Here is a 17,186-nt window from a genome sequence, read left to right as displayed (position 1 = left end):
GAAGAATTAGAACTAATGGGAGGAACCACAAGAAAGAAGAAACAAAATAAAACGAGAGAAAAATAGAGTAAATAGTATACTTCCATCTGCATTCAGACTCTGAAGTTCTTTCTCTGGGTGTGGATGACATTTTCCATTGTGAATCTTTTGGAATTATCTTAGCTCCTTGCATTGCTGAGAAGAGCTAGCTCTATCAGAGTCAGTCATCACACAATGTGGCTGCTACTGTGTACAATGTTCTCCTGGTTCTGCTCACTTCACTCAGCATCAGTTCATATAAGTCTTTCCAGGTTTTTCTGAAGTCCCCTGCTCATAATTTCTTATAGCACAAACATATTCCATCACATTCATATACCACAACTTGTTCAGCCATTCCCCAGTCGATGGACAGCCCCAATTCTTTGCCACCACAAAAAGAGCTGCTCTAAATATTTTTGTACATGTGGGTACTTTTCCCATTTTTATGATCTCTTTGAGATACAGACCTAGAAGTGGTATTGTTGGGTCAAAGGGTATGCACAGTTTTATAGCCCTTTGGGCATAGTTCCAAATTGCTCTCCAGAATGGTTGGATCTGTTCATAACTCCACCAACAATGCATTAGTGTTCCAATCCCTAACATTTATCATTTTCCTACTTTATCATGTTAGCCAATCTGATAGGTGTGATGTGGTACCTCAGTTGTTTTTATATGCATTTCTCCAATCAAGAGTGATTTAGAGCATTTTGAAAGGAGAATTTCAAAGGAAATTTGATCAGGAATCCATAAATAGGCTGAATTAAAAGAGGACTGGAGATCATTTTCTGAGCTTCTGTGGTGGTGAAGGTGGAAGGGGGTGGAGAGGAGAAAGAAGAATCTAAGTATGGAAAAGACTCTTTCTTTATTGGTCCTTGTGACTAAAGTGAAGGGGTGAGATTCCAGGATCATTTCATCTTTGCCTCTGCCTCCAAACCCATCTGCCTTGGTAGAGGGGAGAGTCTGGGGGGTGTGTGTGTGTGTAAGTGTGTGTGTGTGACAGACAGAGAGACAGAGGGAGGGAGGGAGGAAGTAGAGAAAGAAGGAAGGAGGGAAAGAGAGAGAGAGAGAGAAAGAGAGAGAGAGAGAGAGAGAGAGAGAAAGAGAGAGAGAGAGAGATCCATCATCTATCCTCAGATCCTCTTTCTCTCCCCAGGTATGGAAGCAGAGCTACTGCTGGGAAACCAGGCCATCACCCAGCGCTCAGCAGACCTGACAGGTTTGGAAAAACATGTGGAGAAAATCCGGGACCACATTAATGAGCGGGTACTCTACTATGCCACCTGTCAATGATCCCTGTTATCCTCAAGCCGTGGGCCATGCCAGTTTTTGCTTTTCCTTGGAGAGTAGGGATCAACTCCTAGCTCCATGTTACCTCTCTTGCTTTCCAAGAAATAGCCTAGAAGCTCTGGGTCTGAGTAAGCAGCTGGTCAGATTACTGGCAGTGGCAGATGAGAGGAAGTGGGCTGGACCACTGGGCTCTTGTCTTTGAAGCCAGCAAAGCCACAAGCATGATTAGAGACATCTCAGATGGATGCAGAGGATTGCTGATGCACCAAACACCCAACTATTAAGTGATAAATGAATGTGAATCAGTCACCAGCCCAATAAAAGTCTTTGTTTTATAAAGGAGCCTGTTGCTGACTGTGAGAGATTTGAATGTTGTTTTTCTTCCCTCAGCCTTTGTTTTTTGCACCTGCTTCCTTTTTGGCAGACTTGGTTGCATGAATCCTCTAAAGGGTCTGTGTGAGGCAGGCAAGTAGATTGAATTCAGTCTCCTTCAGCCATGGGGGCAGATTGGCCAGCCTCTCCCTTTCCTTTTCCTTCCTGCCACTGACTGGCTGAATGGCCAGATCCTTTTGTCAGATAGTGACTTGTATAAATCCCAAAGAGACCACAAGGGGACAAGTTACTAGACCTCCTTGAATGTTCAGAGTGGAAAGGGCTGGGGGGGGGGCGTGTCACCTGATCCTCCATCAAGGATTCACTATGCACCAACTGGGCTGAGTGCTGGGGATACAAAGACAAAACCAAATAAACCTGTCTCTGCCTTCAAGAAGCTTACATTCTACTAGACGCTGAGGGATATTGACTTCTAGACAAATGAGAAAATAGATGGTAATTTGAGGGAACAGACTCAGACCAGATTAAGGGGCTTGTCTAAGGTCACAAAGCCAGTAAGACGAGCAGGGTGGTGACATCGTAAAAATAGCACTGGCCTTGGACTCAGAGCACCTGGGCAATATTACTTATTGCCTGTGTGATTTTGAGCAAGATTCTTAATTTCCCCTCCCATCAGTTTTCTCATCAGCAAAATGAGGCAGGTGGATTAGATGATACCAAGGATCCCTGGTAGCTCTAAATCTCTTCTTCTAAATGGCAGAGTGAGGATCAGAATCCTGAGTTTCTGGAGCTTTGAAGCAGCATCTTCCCAAGAGATCTTCCTTCTTTAGGGCAAAGATCATTGTTGAAAGCAGTCAACTAGGATGGCTAAATGGGAGTGGCCCTTGCTGCCTCTGTCCAGTCTACTAGATTCATGTCCTCTCTGTCCTCCAGAAAGGACATGGAGAATAGTGAGCAAGTCCAACAATTATGTGTGTGTGGGAAGCCAGTGACTTTGTAAAGGATGTGGGGAACAGCCTGGGGGTAACCCTGTGTTGCACTGCCTACAATCTCCTTGTTTGGGGGTGGGGGAGTTAGGGAGGGAGTCTGATGGGGACACTGTATGTCAGAGACAGAGACCTGGCAAAATCTGTGATGTGAGGGAATGGGCCCCAGTGCGGTTTGCTTCAGGAAGAATGGGGTTACTTGACTTGCCTGAGAACCCCGGAGGCTATGGAAAGAAACAAAGGAGGCCGGTAGAGAAAATATGTCCATTTTATTAAGCACAAGACAGAGAGAAGCCTGAAAGGTTGGAAGCTATAACCCGGAGGAGGAATGAGAATTGGAGGAGGAACTTTCAGGGAGAGAGGGACTAGATCTTTATTGGCTGAAATGAAAAAATAGTCAGTTCTCAATTTTACATATCAATGGAGGTGGGAGGGTGGGGACATTGGAAAGGCAATCCCCACACAGAGGTTAATTAATCATTCATCTCAGGCTTTGGAGTGTGCCATATCATCATGTTCATTACTGACTGGGGCTGGGGAAAGGAAATGGTTCTCAAAGAATCCTGGGAGAAAGCTGGCCTGTTCTAAAAATTTGCTAGGGAGACAGGAAGAACACAGGGAATTAACTGTCAGAACCCAATAAGAACATTCATGCTTGCACGCAGTTACATAACAAGGGTCAGCAGAACGGAGCTCGCCAGGGTGAAGGCCCAGGAGGTTGTATTGGAAGCATGTGGGTGGCATCAGGGGATCGCAGGGGAATGGATGGTCCTTACTTATGGCTTTGTCAAGAGAGATACCATAACTCAGCCAACCTGTTCAGCTTTTCACGTGGAGCTGTGAGAAGAGCAATCTATGTACACTGAACAGAGAGTGATGGGTGGTAGAGGCCAGAGGCAGAGGGGGCAATCACATTAGGGGGATCTGGAAGCCAGAGGATCCTCTCCACCTGCCCAGCGCCTCACCAGAGACCTTTCCACTGTGCAGCTTCCTCCTGGCGGCCCTGGGCTCCTGACCACCCTGGGCTCCTGACCACCCAGTCTGCTGCCTTGTCACCAGAAAATGCCTCCTGCCAGGCCCTGCTGCTGTTTTCCTGAGGGCCCTTTGGGTTTGCTCCCCCTTCCTTCCTCTTCAGGGTGATTTTTCTGGTCTGGAAGTGCAGAGGAGAGTCCCATATCTTTCCTGCAAAAGGAAGGGGTGGGGAAGGATCAGGGCAGGAAAGAAAGAGAGGCTGCCACCCCAACATATTCCTCTAGCTTCCTCTCTATTTTCCCTCTCTTGGTTCCCAACAGCTGATCTATGTCGGACCATATAGTAGAGGAGACTTGCCATTCACAGGCAAAACTGTTGCCTTTACTATATTTATATGTGCCTTGCCATTCTTTGCATTCAGAATCAAAGCTGGTTAAGATAGTTCTCTCTGCTTTATAGGTATGGAAAGTGAGACCCAGAGAGGTTGTGGCTAGAGTATAGTAATGCTAATAAAATCTATATAGCAGTCTAAGGTTTGCAAAGCCCTTCACTTATGTTCTCTCATTTGGCCTTCATGACAGCCCTGTGAGGAGATGCTATTAGTAGCAGCCTGTTTACAGATGAGGAAACTGAGGCTTAGACAAGTTAAGTGACTTAACCAGGGTTACACAGCTAATAAGTATTAGCTGAAGGACTGAACACAGGTCTTCCTGACTCCAAGGCTATCACTCTATCCACTGTACCACCTAAAATGTCTTTTAGCTCTGGTAAAGAGTCTCAAATGGTCAAGTCCCAGCTCTGCCCCTTCCTAGCTGTGCAACCCTTGAATATTCCTTCCTTTTTCTGGGCCTCAGTTTCTCCATCTGCAAAATGGGGATACTAACATCTGCCACTATATGAGTCACAGGGCTGTTAGGAGGAAAACGCTTTGTAAATTGAAAAGTTTTATATAAATCTGTTTCTAGTGTCCCCGAAACAAACAGATGCTCAGGGCAGGAGCTGAAACTGGAACCCAAGTCTTCTGAAGTCAAGGCCAAGGCCAAGGTATTCATCCCTAGGATGCACTGCTTCTAAGACATCCATTCTCAGCTGCTATTGGGATATCTCTAAGGCAGGGGTGGGATTAGGGGAGTAGGGGAGTCCTAAGGGCAGCATTTAATTCAAATCCTCCTTAGTCAGTCAGTCAGGAGGCCTGTCTCTCACCCCTGAATTTTCCAGATCACATTCTTCTTAGCACCCTTGGAGGTGCTATAGGGAATATTCTTTCCATCCCTCTCAGCTTTCCCTGAATCACTTGCATCGTTAAAGGGAACTTATGCGGCTCTGGTCCAAGAGCAATGAAAACCCCTCTGATCAGAACTATCTAATTTTGTACTTGAAATTATGAATAGAAAAATAACTCATCCCCTCATCCCAATGGCATGTGTGCTTGGAATAATAATCACATATTTTACATGTTTTTATGCACCCCTCAGTTTAATGCACCCAGGGCAACTGCTCTACTTGCCTTACCCTTGTTACACCTTTGCTTCTGACCCAGTCCTCATATGAAATTGCTACCTGGGAGGGAATCTCCAGTCATGGGCATACTTACAGGAAAAAAAGTGAGATACAGGAGACAATGGCACCATGGATCACATGATGAGACAGACTCCAGTCTGCCCAGAACGGCAGTGAGAGTGGTTACTGGTTTTAACAGGGACCATAACCTCTGATTTGAAGTGCCTGACAAAGAAAGAACACAGCAAGAGCTTTTAGGAAGAGGAGTGGTTTTAAGGCAGGGGGAGAAGCAGAGATGCCTGGAGACAGACAGAGATACTCCTGTCCCTCCCTATACCTGTCACTGTTGCCCCTTCCCCTGAGTTCAATACCAAACAAATAACCATCTGGAACAAGTTACATGCAGGGTTCCCTTTCCTCCCTCTACCCCAGGCGTCCTTAACCTTTCTGGGGGTCATGGACCCCTTTGGCCTATGGATAGACCCCTTCTCAGGTTTTAAATGTATTAAATGAAATACATAGAATTACAAAGGAAATCAATTCTATTGAAATAAAGATGTATTTGTTTTCCCCATGGTCATGGACTCCCTGAAATCTAACCCTGGATCTCTCGGGTATCTGTGGACCCAGGTTAGGAATCCCTGCTTCTTCCCATTTCTACTCACTGTTTTTTGTTGGTCTTTTTGAGGAGTGCTGGTTCTGAGCCAAAGGATGCCTTTCCTTTCTCCCCACTGTTTAGGCAACTGGAACAGCAGCCACAGGGCCCTCTGCTCAGAGCCCCCTGGTGCATGGGAACTAGGCTGCTGCTGATCTGTAGGGAGCCATTGATCAGGCAATTGACGGACCTGCTCTCAGAGACGGTGCTGTCCGGGGTGGGGTGACAGGGGCCACGCTGGCAAGGGAGCCAGGTGGGTATGGGAGCTGCAAGCTTCTCTTCCTGACGTGGGGCCTTGGGGCTGCTGAGCACAGGGGTGCTGGATGTGGAGAGCTCTGATGCCTGCACAGTACTGGGTTGGATTCCCTCTGACTCTCGGCGGGCCTCTGAAGCATGCTGGTTCATATGTAGTTTTCTCATATGATGTACCACAGCCGCAGCATTGAAGGCTTGCTGAAGGAAGACACAACATCCATCTCCCATGCAAACTAGGGGCCTATGAGAGCTTGGACTTCCCCCTCGCTTTTGCCACCATAGTCCTTGGCATATACCAATTCCTGTCTTAGAGGAGGAGCCAGCAAGAGAAATCAGGGACCCTGTCTCCCGGCTCAAGATTCCTTCTTGGATTTACCCCTAACTTGTAGTTCAGACAGTCCGCAAACATTAATTTATAGCCTATTTCATGCCGAGCATTGTGCTAGGTATTGGAATACACAGAGAAGAAAAAATGCTGTCATCGCTGTTGTGGAGCTTGCATTCAAATAAGCATGAAAGCATGTAAATACCTGTACGTGAAAGGGATTTACTGAATGGGTGGAATGTAGTCTCAGGAGGAAGGCAACTGGCAGGGTGGGGGTAGGGAAAAGCCTCTCGCAGAAGGTGGGATTGGAGCTGAGTCTGGAAGGAAACCAGGGGGGCTAAGAGATGGAGGTGGGGAAGCAGAGCATTCTGGGCATGGGAGACAGTCAATGCAAAAGCAGAGTCTGGAGATGGGTTGTGGTGTGTGTGGCAGCTAGGTAGCACAATGGATAGAGCAATGGGCCTGGATCCAGGAAGACCTGAGTTTAAATCCGACCTTGGACACTTCCTTGCCATGTGACCTTGGGCAAGTCACTTAACCCTGTCTGCCTCAGTTTCTTCACCTGTAAAACGAGCAGGAGAAGGAAATGGCAGAACATTCCCGTATCTTTGCCAAGAAAACCCCAAATGGGGTCATGAAGAGTTAGACACAACTGAAATGACTCAACAACACGACGCACAGAGGGGTGTCATGTATAACAAGACTGAAAGAGGCCACGGCACGAAGGGCTTTAAATGCCTCACTGAACACTGGAAGCTACAGAGATGCACTGAAGAAACTGAGAAAGACTTAGCAGGGATGATGGAATGTAAACCCCTGGAAGGCAGGGAGTCTTTCATCTCTGTCTTTGAAGCCCCAGTACTCATCAGAGTGATTTAAGCAAACAGCATATGTCTAATAAATGCTTGTTGAATCAACTGTTTGTGGACATGATGGCTTCAGTCTATGACAGGCTGTCCTCTGGCAGAGGGACGAGGCTTGTTGTGCTTGGCACAAGTGGGCAGACGTAAGAGTAATAGCTGACAGTGGCAAAAAAAAAGGCTGATTTGGCTCAGTATTAGGAAAACCTTCTAAAGAATGAAGATGACCTAATAATGGAATGGACTGATGAGGAGAACAAGCTGTACCCACAAAGAGAAGCTTTGAAATGGAAGATGGGCAGCCATTTGTTGGGGTGATATAGAAGGAATTGATGCTTAGAGTAGGGTTTGAACAAGAGGACCTCTACAATCCATTTAAACTCTGGGATTTTGTGATTCTCTGAAGCCCCAAGGCAGGAAGGATCCCCTCCAGAATCTTCTTTGAGCATGAAAGTGTCCCCTCTCTATCTGTTTGGAGAGGGAAGAGCCTTGCCCACCAGCCAAAGGGGACAACTTACCCTCCATTTGCTCTTGGCAAAATTTTTCTGGATCTGGAGGCTGACAGATGGGTAGATGTCTCGGTGAAGGGCAGTGTTACCATCAATCCTAGAGGGAGAAATGGAGATAAGTTGGTGGGTGTTTCTCTTACTTGGATAGAAGGACAATACCACCAGGACTAGAGCAGAAACAGGTGTCATGTGACCATAGGAGAGAGCTTGGCTTATATTAGTGGCTGAAGTGGTAGCTTGTAAGCAGGGTGGGGATTATAGCTCCCTTGCATAGCTAAGTCTAGCACAAAGCTCTCCTATTCTGGAAGAACTGTGACCTACAGTTCCAGGAGAATAGAGGAAGTCAAGAATGGGTCTTAAGGAACACTTATTTTGCTTCTTCATCCCTGTGCTCCCCTGCTCAAAGCTCAGTCACTCCTTCTTCACTAATCTCTTATTAGTATAAGAGGTTATATGACATATAGTCTTTTATATGACACCCCTGCCTTTACCAGTCAGCCAGCAGGCATCTATTGAGTCCAGTACTGCACTTGGTGCTAAGGAGGACTGAGAAGGATGAGAGGAGAACCCTTCCTTCAAAGGGTTTATGGGCTAATTGGAAAAATGACATACCCATGAAACGAACAGAAAAGTGCTAAGATAGGTCAGAGAAGAGGGAGATTAATGTTGGCTGGAGTAGGTGGGAAGACTTTGGGGGAGGGCTGAACTTGTAGTCCCACCTCAACCACTTGTGAGCTATGTAACCCAAGCCAAATCATTCCTTCTTTCTGGGCCTCAGCTTCTTTGTCTGTAAGATAAAAGGGTTGGGCTAGATGTTTGTTAAGATCTCTTCTTGCTCTAACATCCTGAGGTGGGACTTAGCTAGGCCCTGAGGGATTTGGATAGGCAGAGTGCTGACAGGAGGACATTCTATTCAAGACAGGGAACCATGGGATAAGTCAAAGTCATGGCAGCAGGAATGAACATGGCATGTTTAGGGAAGCACAATGAATTGACCAGCTTGGCCAAAGCTGAGGATGCTGCATCATAGATTTAGGGACAGAAGAGGCCTTAGACACTATCAAGTTCTCTCCCTCTGTCTCTGTCTCTCGTTGTCTCTCTCTGTCTCTTCTCTCTCTTTCTCTCTCTCTCCTCTCTCTCTGTCTCTCTCTTTGTCTCTCTCTCCCTCCCTCCCTCTTTGTCTCCTCCCTCCCTCTCTCTCTCTCTCTCTCTCTCTCTCTCTCTCTCTCTCTCTTTCCCTTCTTGTCTTTCTCTCCCTGTTTTAAAATTAAAATTTATTTTTAAAAATCAACAAAATCTTATCCGCTGGTGAAGGGCTTATAACATGATTGCATAGCCAAGCAAATCTCCTATACTGGCCAGCTCTCTTATTTTACAGATAAAGAAACTGAGAGAGAAGACTTCTCTAGGGTCATGCAATTTGCATGTGAATGGGGCAGATTTTAAAGGCAGGTAGTATTGGTTCTAAGTCCAGTCAAAGAACCACCTAGCTAGCTCTGTGGTGCCTAGATGTCTTTGGATGGGGGAGCAGTAGTAAATAATGTCGATTGAGGAAGGATGTGACCATATTATAGATTTTCTTGAAATCCAAGTAAAGGGGATTTGGCTGATGTGACATGCCATAGGGAACTTTCTTAAGTTCTTTAGCAAAAGAGGAACAGACATGTCTAAGGACTTAGTTTGTATTCATTGGCCTTTATAAATGTGGTTTTGTAAGTATTAGGTAATTTCATACACTCATGTTCTGACCACTTCCCTCCCTACCCTCTTCTCAATTAGAGTAAAAACTCCCAGAGGGCAGGGACTAGAGATGATCATTTCTTGATTTTTCTGTCTCTTTGCTACCTTCCCTACCTCCCCCACTGCACCAAACACAAAACTCTCAATGGCAGTTCAGTAACACTGCTTTCTGATGCATGCACTTGGCAATGTGTCCTTTATTTGTTGGTTGGAGGCAGTCAGCCTGGAGGGGTCTGTCTTTTTCCAATCCACTGAATAAAAATGAGATATGATTGCCAACTTTCCACATCCTCTGTTGCCCTGTAGAATGATGCTGGTGTTGCAGAAGGTTTAACTGCATATAGATGTAGACTAAATAAGAGAAGAGGCCTTCTTTAGCGAATATAATATTCTGAAGGTCCTATCACATTCCGTACTGGTTTATCCCTTCTGGAGTACTGTATTCAAGTCTGGATACCACGTTTTAGTGGGGGAACATTGATAGACTCAAAGAGCATCTAGACAAAGATGACCAAGTCAAGTCAACAAATATACATTAAGGGTCTCCTCCATGCCAGACCAAGATGGCGAGAGGATGGGGACCCATGCTATTGGAGGATTAGTTAAAATTACTGGAGAGATGAAGTTAGCTGTGATCAAATATCTAAAAGGCTGTCATGTGGAAAAAAGGGTTTGACTTGGCCCCAGGAGGGTCTAGCTAAGAACAATGGGTAAAAGTTGCACAGAGACAGATTTTAGTTTCGCATAAAGAAAAACCTTCTAAAAACTAGAGTTGCCCAAATGAAGAATGGGCTGCCTCAGGAAGAAGTCAGTTTAGATCTTAGATTTAGAAGCAGAAGGGGCCTCAGAGACCATTTAGCCCAAACTCCTCATTCTATGGATGAAGAAACTGAGGCCCGGAGAGGGTAAGTGACTTTTCCATGATCAAATAACTCATGAACATTGGAGGCAGAATTTGAACTCAGGTCCTTGGATTCCAGATACAGTTACACTGTATCACAGATCACCAAGATTAGAGATCTTCCCAAAGGTACCAGATGACTTTTATCAGCTATGTTATATATGGGATTCCTATATATGTAGTAGTCAGACTAAATGATATCTGAGGTCCTTTCCAGCTCTGAAATTCTCAGTCCATGCTGAGCTTCTGACCTGGGGCTCAGAGGGAAGGCCCACACTATACCCCACTCACCAGGGGTGACTCAGGGCCTTCTCACAGGTGTATCTCTCATTGGGATCCTTTTCCAGCAAGTGACAAATGAAATCTTTGGCTGTGGGGAGAAATCAAAGACGCAACAAAGCATAAGCAGGCTTCATGACTGATGGAAATGAATCCCCAGGCTGGTGAGTGGGAGCAAATGCATAGCCAGCTAATCTTCTAAAGTGGCAATTTCAAATATCTAAAGGGTGAAAAAAAAAAAACAACCCAACCCAACCTACCATCAACTACTCAAAGAAGAGAGGTTTCAAGGAACCTCACCCACACACAGCTCTGCTGACACATACACACACGTGTCCAAACATATGCATAAGTACACGTGTGCACATGGACGCCCACATGAACACTGGGTGCTTTTCAGGTCTGGTCCTTCGCTTTTTCAACTCAACAAACATCTCTTAAATGACTACTGAATCAGGGGATGTAAGAACTGGCAGGAACCACAGATGTTGGCCAACCTAACCCTCTTGTTTTACAGATATGGAAACTGAGATCTGGAGAGAGAAAGTGAATTATTCCTGAGGTCAAATAATGGGTAAGCAGGGTCTCGTTCTCCCCAGGGCAGGGCTATTTCCACTACATTGCAATGCCTTTGCTAGAGCCAGCGCTTCTCCTGGCACCATAGCATACTTCTTTCTTGGCATCCAGGTCCTTAATTGTACCAGACTTGCCCCAGCCACTGTCCTCTGCCTGGTTGTGCTCTCTTGACATCATTTCATCTTGTCTCTCTCTCCCTCTTTCCCTCCCTCCCCATTTTTTGGGCATAGACTAGTAACAGAGAGCTGGAGCAGACTAAACTCAAGATGGTGAGAATTTACCCTGTTTCTGAAGCAGTTGGAGCATCGCAAAATTCCCAGGGATCTTTGGGAGGAAGGATAGGGAACTCTGATCCCAATATGTTGCTTCACTCAGCTACTTTTGCTCCTTTGTCCTATTTCCTATTCTAGTCCCCAATGTCCCTCTGTGCTGGACAGACCCTAGGTAGGGGGTTCAAGGAGGAAGAAAACCCGGTGGTTCTATTCCCTCTGACTGATGTACCCAGGAGGCACCTTACCAGACTCAGAAATGTCATCCCAGAATGGAGACTCAAACTCGTAATAGCCTTCCTTGATCTTCTCAAACAACTTGGATTCTGTCTCCTCGTAGAAAGGGGGGTACCCACATAGCCTGCAACATGCACCAGGAGAAAAAAAGCAGCTTACTCCTCAGTCAGCTCTTTGTCACCCCTCCTATCTCCACTTTTTACTTGTGCTGCTCAGATGGAGGGTAGAGGGCCACAGGACTGGGCAGCACAGGGTGACATATGCTTCTGATCTAAGAATAAGTGCCACAGAAGATTTACTAGCTAGAACCAGAGATAGCTGGCATGGTCAGCCCAGGAAAGTCCCACCTCTCCCAGTGTTCCTGCCCAGTGTGGCTGAAATCTCTTTAACAGGGGGAAATCTTTCATGTTGTAGTAAGAGGTCTGGATTAAAGTAAACTATATTCTATCTGTGTGACTTTGGGTAAATCACAACCTCCATGGACCTCAGTTTCCTCATTTGTAACATGAAGGCACTGGACTAACTAGCCCCAAGGTCTTTTTATCAGTTCTAAATATTTCTATATAATCCTATTAGTAAGGGAGAGGGACATCATGTGAAAAATTCATGTGAAGGGATATAAGACTGGTCTGAGATCATATCTTGATGAGGGAAGACAGGAGAGCATGATGACCCTAGGCACCTGCAAAGAAGTGTGAATGTGTGTTTGTGTGTGTGTGTGTGTGTGTGTGTGTGTGGTGTTTATTGGGAAACCTTGTAGAAAGATAAACTTTCACAGGAGGATATAAACCAAGGGCAATGTTTTTTCCTCATCATTTTTTTTCTTGGGCTACCTTTAGCTGAGATAAATAGGGCAGATGAAACAAGTAAGCAGATGGAACTCAGCTAGCCAGGTCTCGCTCTCAATGCTATTCAGCTGAGCAGATTCTTTACTTCTTCCGGGCTCTCAGGGACAAGTGGAAGGCATTTAAACTAAGGATCTGAAGAGGATCTTGGTTTGTTTTTTAAATCTAGGTGAGCACTGAACAGAGAAGCGTTGGGATTGGCTAGGGCGGCTAGGATAGAGCTGGGTACCAGGCTCTTGGAACTGTGGAGGAACCAAGCAGACCACAGATTCTACTCACAAAATGTAGGTGATGACTCCGATGGACCAGCAATCCACAGCCTTGCTGTACGGCTTCTGAGCTAACACCTCAGGAGCTATGGCAAAGCAAACACTCAGTTAGGGAAATAGGCTGGGATTTATTTTAAATTTTATATACATACATATGCATACATATACATGCACACATACTTACACATATACACACACATATATGTATGTGTACTAAAATTTTAAATTTCCCTGGGTTTAGGGAAAGAGTTCCTATGAGTCCAATTAACCTCACTTGATGGTGCATTTGTTTTTTCATATTGAAATCACAAAAGATAAACGTACTCTACTTCTCAGTACTCATTCATACTTATCACTAGGTTGTTTTCTAAGTGTTCTGTATGTTACATCCTTGTGCAACTTGGCTCGCTTGTGATCAGATGATAAGGCTGCCTTGAGAAGGGGATATGATTCCTTCATCAGACAAGGAGCCCCTTAAGGGCAGGGACTGGGTCTTCTGTCGTGTGTGTGTGTATGTGTGTGTGTGTGTTGGGGGGGTCTACCCAGTGGGGTGTTCTGCACGCATTGGTTACTGAGTATCTGCTCTCTCTGAGGTACCTTCCTCCTGGGCCGGGACTCTTTATCAACATTCCATATTGAAACTTCCTATTGTCATTGCTCCTACCAACTCTTCCCCCTCCCCCAAACCTACACTGGGACCTGCCAGGTGACCCTAGGCCTAAAGATAAGCAGCAAGAGTTGGATGGTGACACAAGGTGTAAATTTTAACTATGGAGACCTTTCCCATCTACTGCCCTCAGAAAACTTACCCTAAGTCATTTAAAGGCTCCTGGGAGAGACTATCTTGGATGGTTTCCTAGTCTCCGTGCTCTAAGATATTCTCATTGGATGTAGAATTACAAGTCCTGGGTTCAAATCCTGACCCTGATAATTACTCACCATAAGACTTTGAGTAAGTCAGATTCCCATGCCTGGATCTGTTTTCCCATTTGCTAAATGAAGGTCTTTGGACTAGTTGATCTCTAAGGCAACACCTTTCAACTCTAAGCGCCTGTGAGCATATTTCTTCAGTCAGGAGCCTACCTCTATTCCTCTGGGGAATTCTCAGATGAGAGTCTATATAAGAGGACTTTACCAACCCTAAAGCTGATAAAAATGCCAGCTATCACTACGATTATTATTGTTATTCTGATAATCAGGGGGATCCCTCTTCTAAAGAGGAAGAAGGGAAAAGAAAATGTAGACTCAAAACTCAGTCTCAGAGCATGTGATGTTTTTTTCATGATCCCCCTTGGCCCCCCTCAATTCCACATGGGGAGATGAAGGGAGGCATGAACCTAGAAACTCATATGAAGGCTTAAGAGAAAACTGCAGAACATCTCAGCTCTTTGAACACAATCACACAGGGATAGGTTGACAAGCCCCCAGCAGGCTGTGAGTCACACTAATTGTACTCTGGGAGAGGGTAACCAAAGATTCAGAGCTTTGGAATAACGTGGCAAGGTCTGGAGAAGCATAGGCTGGCTGACTGACTCGGGGTGGGGGGCAATGTTGGTTCTCCAAAGTCAAATGACTAAATTGAACCTTTTGGGGAGCTAGGTTTTAATTCTTCTAGGTCAGCTGTGCTGGAGTCATACAATACAATACAGTACAGTACAGTATAACACAATGAACATTTGTTATGTGCCCACGGTTGGGCATAGCTAGCTAGCTGGCTGATCCCCCTCTTTTTCCCTCCCCATTGATCCTGACTCACCCACATAGCCAGGAGTCCCACAGGCCGTGGACATCACGCCATTCTCCTCCATCTTGGATAGACCAAAGTCTGTGATCATGATCTTGGAGTTCTCATCAGGGGTGAGGTAGAGCAGGTTTTCGGGCTGTGGGAGGGAATTGGGGGGGAAGCAAGAGAGAAACGTCACATGTCATATGATCCAAATTGATCTCAGGCAAATGCCTCTCCTTCCTTCTTTTGACTCAGCAGCTCATGGGGAGGCAAATCCTCTGGAAAGCTGAGTTCCTAGACCTGAATTTGCCTTCTTCACCTCCTCCACAACCAGAAACATGAAAATTATCCCAATACCCCAATAGGTCAATGTTTGGAGGAAATTCCAGAAAAAGGCTGAAGGGTACTTCAACAATAGTCTTTAGACCTTCTCCCTTAGGGAGAAACATATGGGAAGCACTAGATTCCCAGAGGATTCCAAATCTATGGTACATTGGGGAGCTATAAAATTTTTTCTTAGGTGTCCAGAATCTAAATTTATGGCCCTGGATTTAACTTGAGGGAATTAAGATAGACATGAGACTAAATTATCAAACCAGGAGGGAAGGAAAGTTATAAAGCCCTGATGTCTGAGACTGAAAAAGGCTGTGGAATTTTTCCCTCTAGAGGTGGTTGTCACCAGTTTTAAGGCATGAGTGGGAAATGAGGTCAAGATGGATTTTGGCCAGTGGCATGGGAATGGATTGGATGACTTGCAGAACTGTATAGTTAATTGAAAGAGTATTGGATTTGGGATCAAAGGGCCTCTGTTCAAATCTGTTGTGTTATCATGGGCAATCACTTTACCTCTCTGGTCCTCAGTTTCCTCATGGGGCAAATGAAAGAATGGGACTAAATGGCCTCCATGGTCCCTTCTAGTCCCCAAACTTTGATTCTAGGACACATTCCCCTCTCCTCATTCTTTATGATATAACAGCACTGGTCATCTTGAACATGATATCCCATACCCTTTGTACTTAGCTCAGATCTTACCTTCTGAAAAAGGCCTTTCCAAGGCTCCTTCCCTCTCACTGCTAGGGCCTTCTCTTTGAGACTACCTTCCATCTACTCCCTACATATCTTGAATGTAGATCACTGTTTGAATGTTGTTTCCTCTATTTGAATGTGAGCTTCTAGGCTAAGAAGTAAAGCCGTGTATACAAGCCTATACAGTGTATATAAAGCCTGGAATCAGGAAAACCAGAGTTCAAATCCAGCCTCAGATATTAGCTGTGTGACCCTGGACAAGTCACTTAACCTCTCTCTTCCTCGACTGTAAAACAGGAGTAATATTAACATCTCTTTTTCAGGACTGCTATGGCGATCAAATAAGATAATACTTGTAAAGTGCCTAATAAGGTTCCTGCCACATGGTAGACACTTAATAAATGCTTGTTGATTAGTTAGTTGTTGTTCTTCTATGACTTTGAGTTTTGTCTTCACTTTAAATTTTTCAAAGAATTCTTACAAGGCTCATCAATTAAATAAATATGGGTTAACCACCAAATTAAGTCACATTTAAATTTGTGAGATGGGGTCCCCAAAACAATCCTTTAAGATGGAGAATACAAGTGTTACAGTCCCCATTTTATAGAAGAGGAAACTGAGGTTCAGAGAGGTTAAGTATCCAAGGCAGGGTTTGAAACTGGATGTCTTGCTTCCAAGTCCAGCATTCCTTCCAATGCACTGTATTAGGTGTAAGCCCTGAGCTAAGGGCCAGAGCATTCAAAGACAAGAATGAGACAGTCACAATCCTGGAGGAGTTTGCATTCAGCTGAGGGTGGATAAAGCCTAAACACAATTAAGTATAATAAAAGGTGTAGAAAAACTTGGGGAAAAATCAAATAAAAGTGCTCTAGGAAAATATGAGGAGGTAAAAAACTTTTATAGCTAGTAGGGAAGGAGGGGTGTGGTGGGGTGGGACAAAGGAATGAGAGGCAGCATGGTATAGTCAATGGATTGCTTAGAGTGGATAGAGTGATGGCCTTGAAGTCGGGAAGACCTGAGTGCAAAGCCTGCTTATCATCCTTACTAGTAGTACGATTATAGAAAAATCATTTAATCTCTATACCTCAGTTTCCCCATCAGTAAAATCAGTGATCTCTAAGGTGCCTTCCAGATCTAGACCAATAATACTTTGAAGATCCTATGAGCCTTAATGAGGTGGTGAAGGATAGAGGAAAGGAGAATGGGGGAATGACCTCTAGGAATGCGCAAATGATGAGAGAAGGGAAATAAAATGTCAAGTTCAAGTGACATTGAGAGGCCTGGTTTGGCTAGAACCCAGATAGCACGACAGAGAGTAATGTGATGTAAGTCCAGATCCAGATAATGGAGGGTCTTAAACACCAGGTTGAAGAGTTGATTCTTGATTCCAGAACCATTATTCTAGAACCAACAGTCAGACCTAGGCTTTTAGAAGACTATTATCTAATTGATTCTTAAGATATCTCTCTGGGGTAAGGTAGGGCAGGGATGACTATTTCTTTCACTTCCATTTTTTTTTTTTGCTTTTTGGATGGCAGTTGGGGTTAAGTGACTTGCCCAAGGTCACACAGCTAGTTTTTGTGTGTGTGTGTTAAGTGTCTGAGGCCGGATTTGAACT

The 17,186-nt window shown here is 44.9% G+C and overlaps 2 protein-coding genes across 7 annotated transcripts in view; one reads left to right on the top strand and one right to left on the bottom strand.

The window, feature by feature from the left end:
• LAMB3 (laminin subunit beta 3) overlaps window positions 1-1,647 on the top strand; it is a 62,616-nt gene extending 60,969 nt beyond the window's left edge. For all 5 annotated transcript variants that reach the window (XM_069074769.1, XM_069074770.1, XM_069074766.1 and 2 more), the window contains one exon: window positions 1,172-1,647. In XM_069074769.1, coding sequence (XP_068930870.1) covers window positions 1,172-1,308 — 137 coding nt within the window. In that variant the 3' untranslated portion in view covers window positions 1,309-1,647. The remainder of the gene's footprint in view (window positions 1-1,171) is intronic.
• A 1,227-nt stretch (window positions 1,648-2,874) lies between these two features.
• CAMK1G (calcium/calmodulin dependent protein kinase IG) overlaps window positions 2,875-17,186 on the bottom strand; it is a 51,003-nt gene continuing 36,691 nt past the window's right edge. For both annotated transcript variants that reach the window (XM_069074764.1, XM_069074763.1), the window contains exons 6-13: window positions 14,573-14,696; window positions 12,827-12,902; window positions 11,714-11,826; window positions 10,633-10,711; window positions 7,710-7,797; window positions 5,762-6,204; window positions 5,191-5,321; window positions 2,875-3,806 (exon numbers count right to left, since the gene is read on the bottom strand). In XM_069074764.1, the coding sequence (XP_068930865.1) occupies window positions 5,231-5,321; window positions 5,762-6,204; window positions 7,710-7,797; window positions 10,633-10,711; window positions 11,714-11,826; window positions 12,827-12,902; window positions 14,573-14,696 (1,014 nt within the window). In that variant the 3' untranslated portion in view covers window positions 2,875-3,806; window positions 5,191-5,230. The remainder of the gene's footprint in view (window positions 3,807-5,190; window positions 5,322-5,761; window positions 6,205-7,709; window positions 7,798-10,632; window positions 10,712-11,713; window positions 11,827-12,826; window positions 12,903-14,572; window positions 14,697-17,186) is intronic.

Source organism: Petaurus breviceps, unplaced genomic scaffold, assembly GCF_028583685.1.
Source record: "Petaurus breviceps papuanus isolate PSGF00001 unplaced genomic scaffold, PetGlider_PUasm1.0 90895, whole genome shotgun sequence".
Classification (NCBI taxonomy): Eukaryota; Metazoa; Chordata; class Mammalia; order Diprotodontia; family Petauridae; genus Petaurus; species Petaurus breviceps.
The sequence above is the reverse complement of the archived record's forward strand: the minus strand, read 5'-3'. Positions and strand labels throughout refer to the sequence as shown.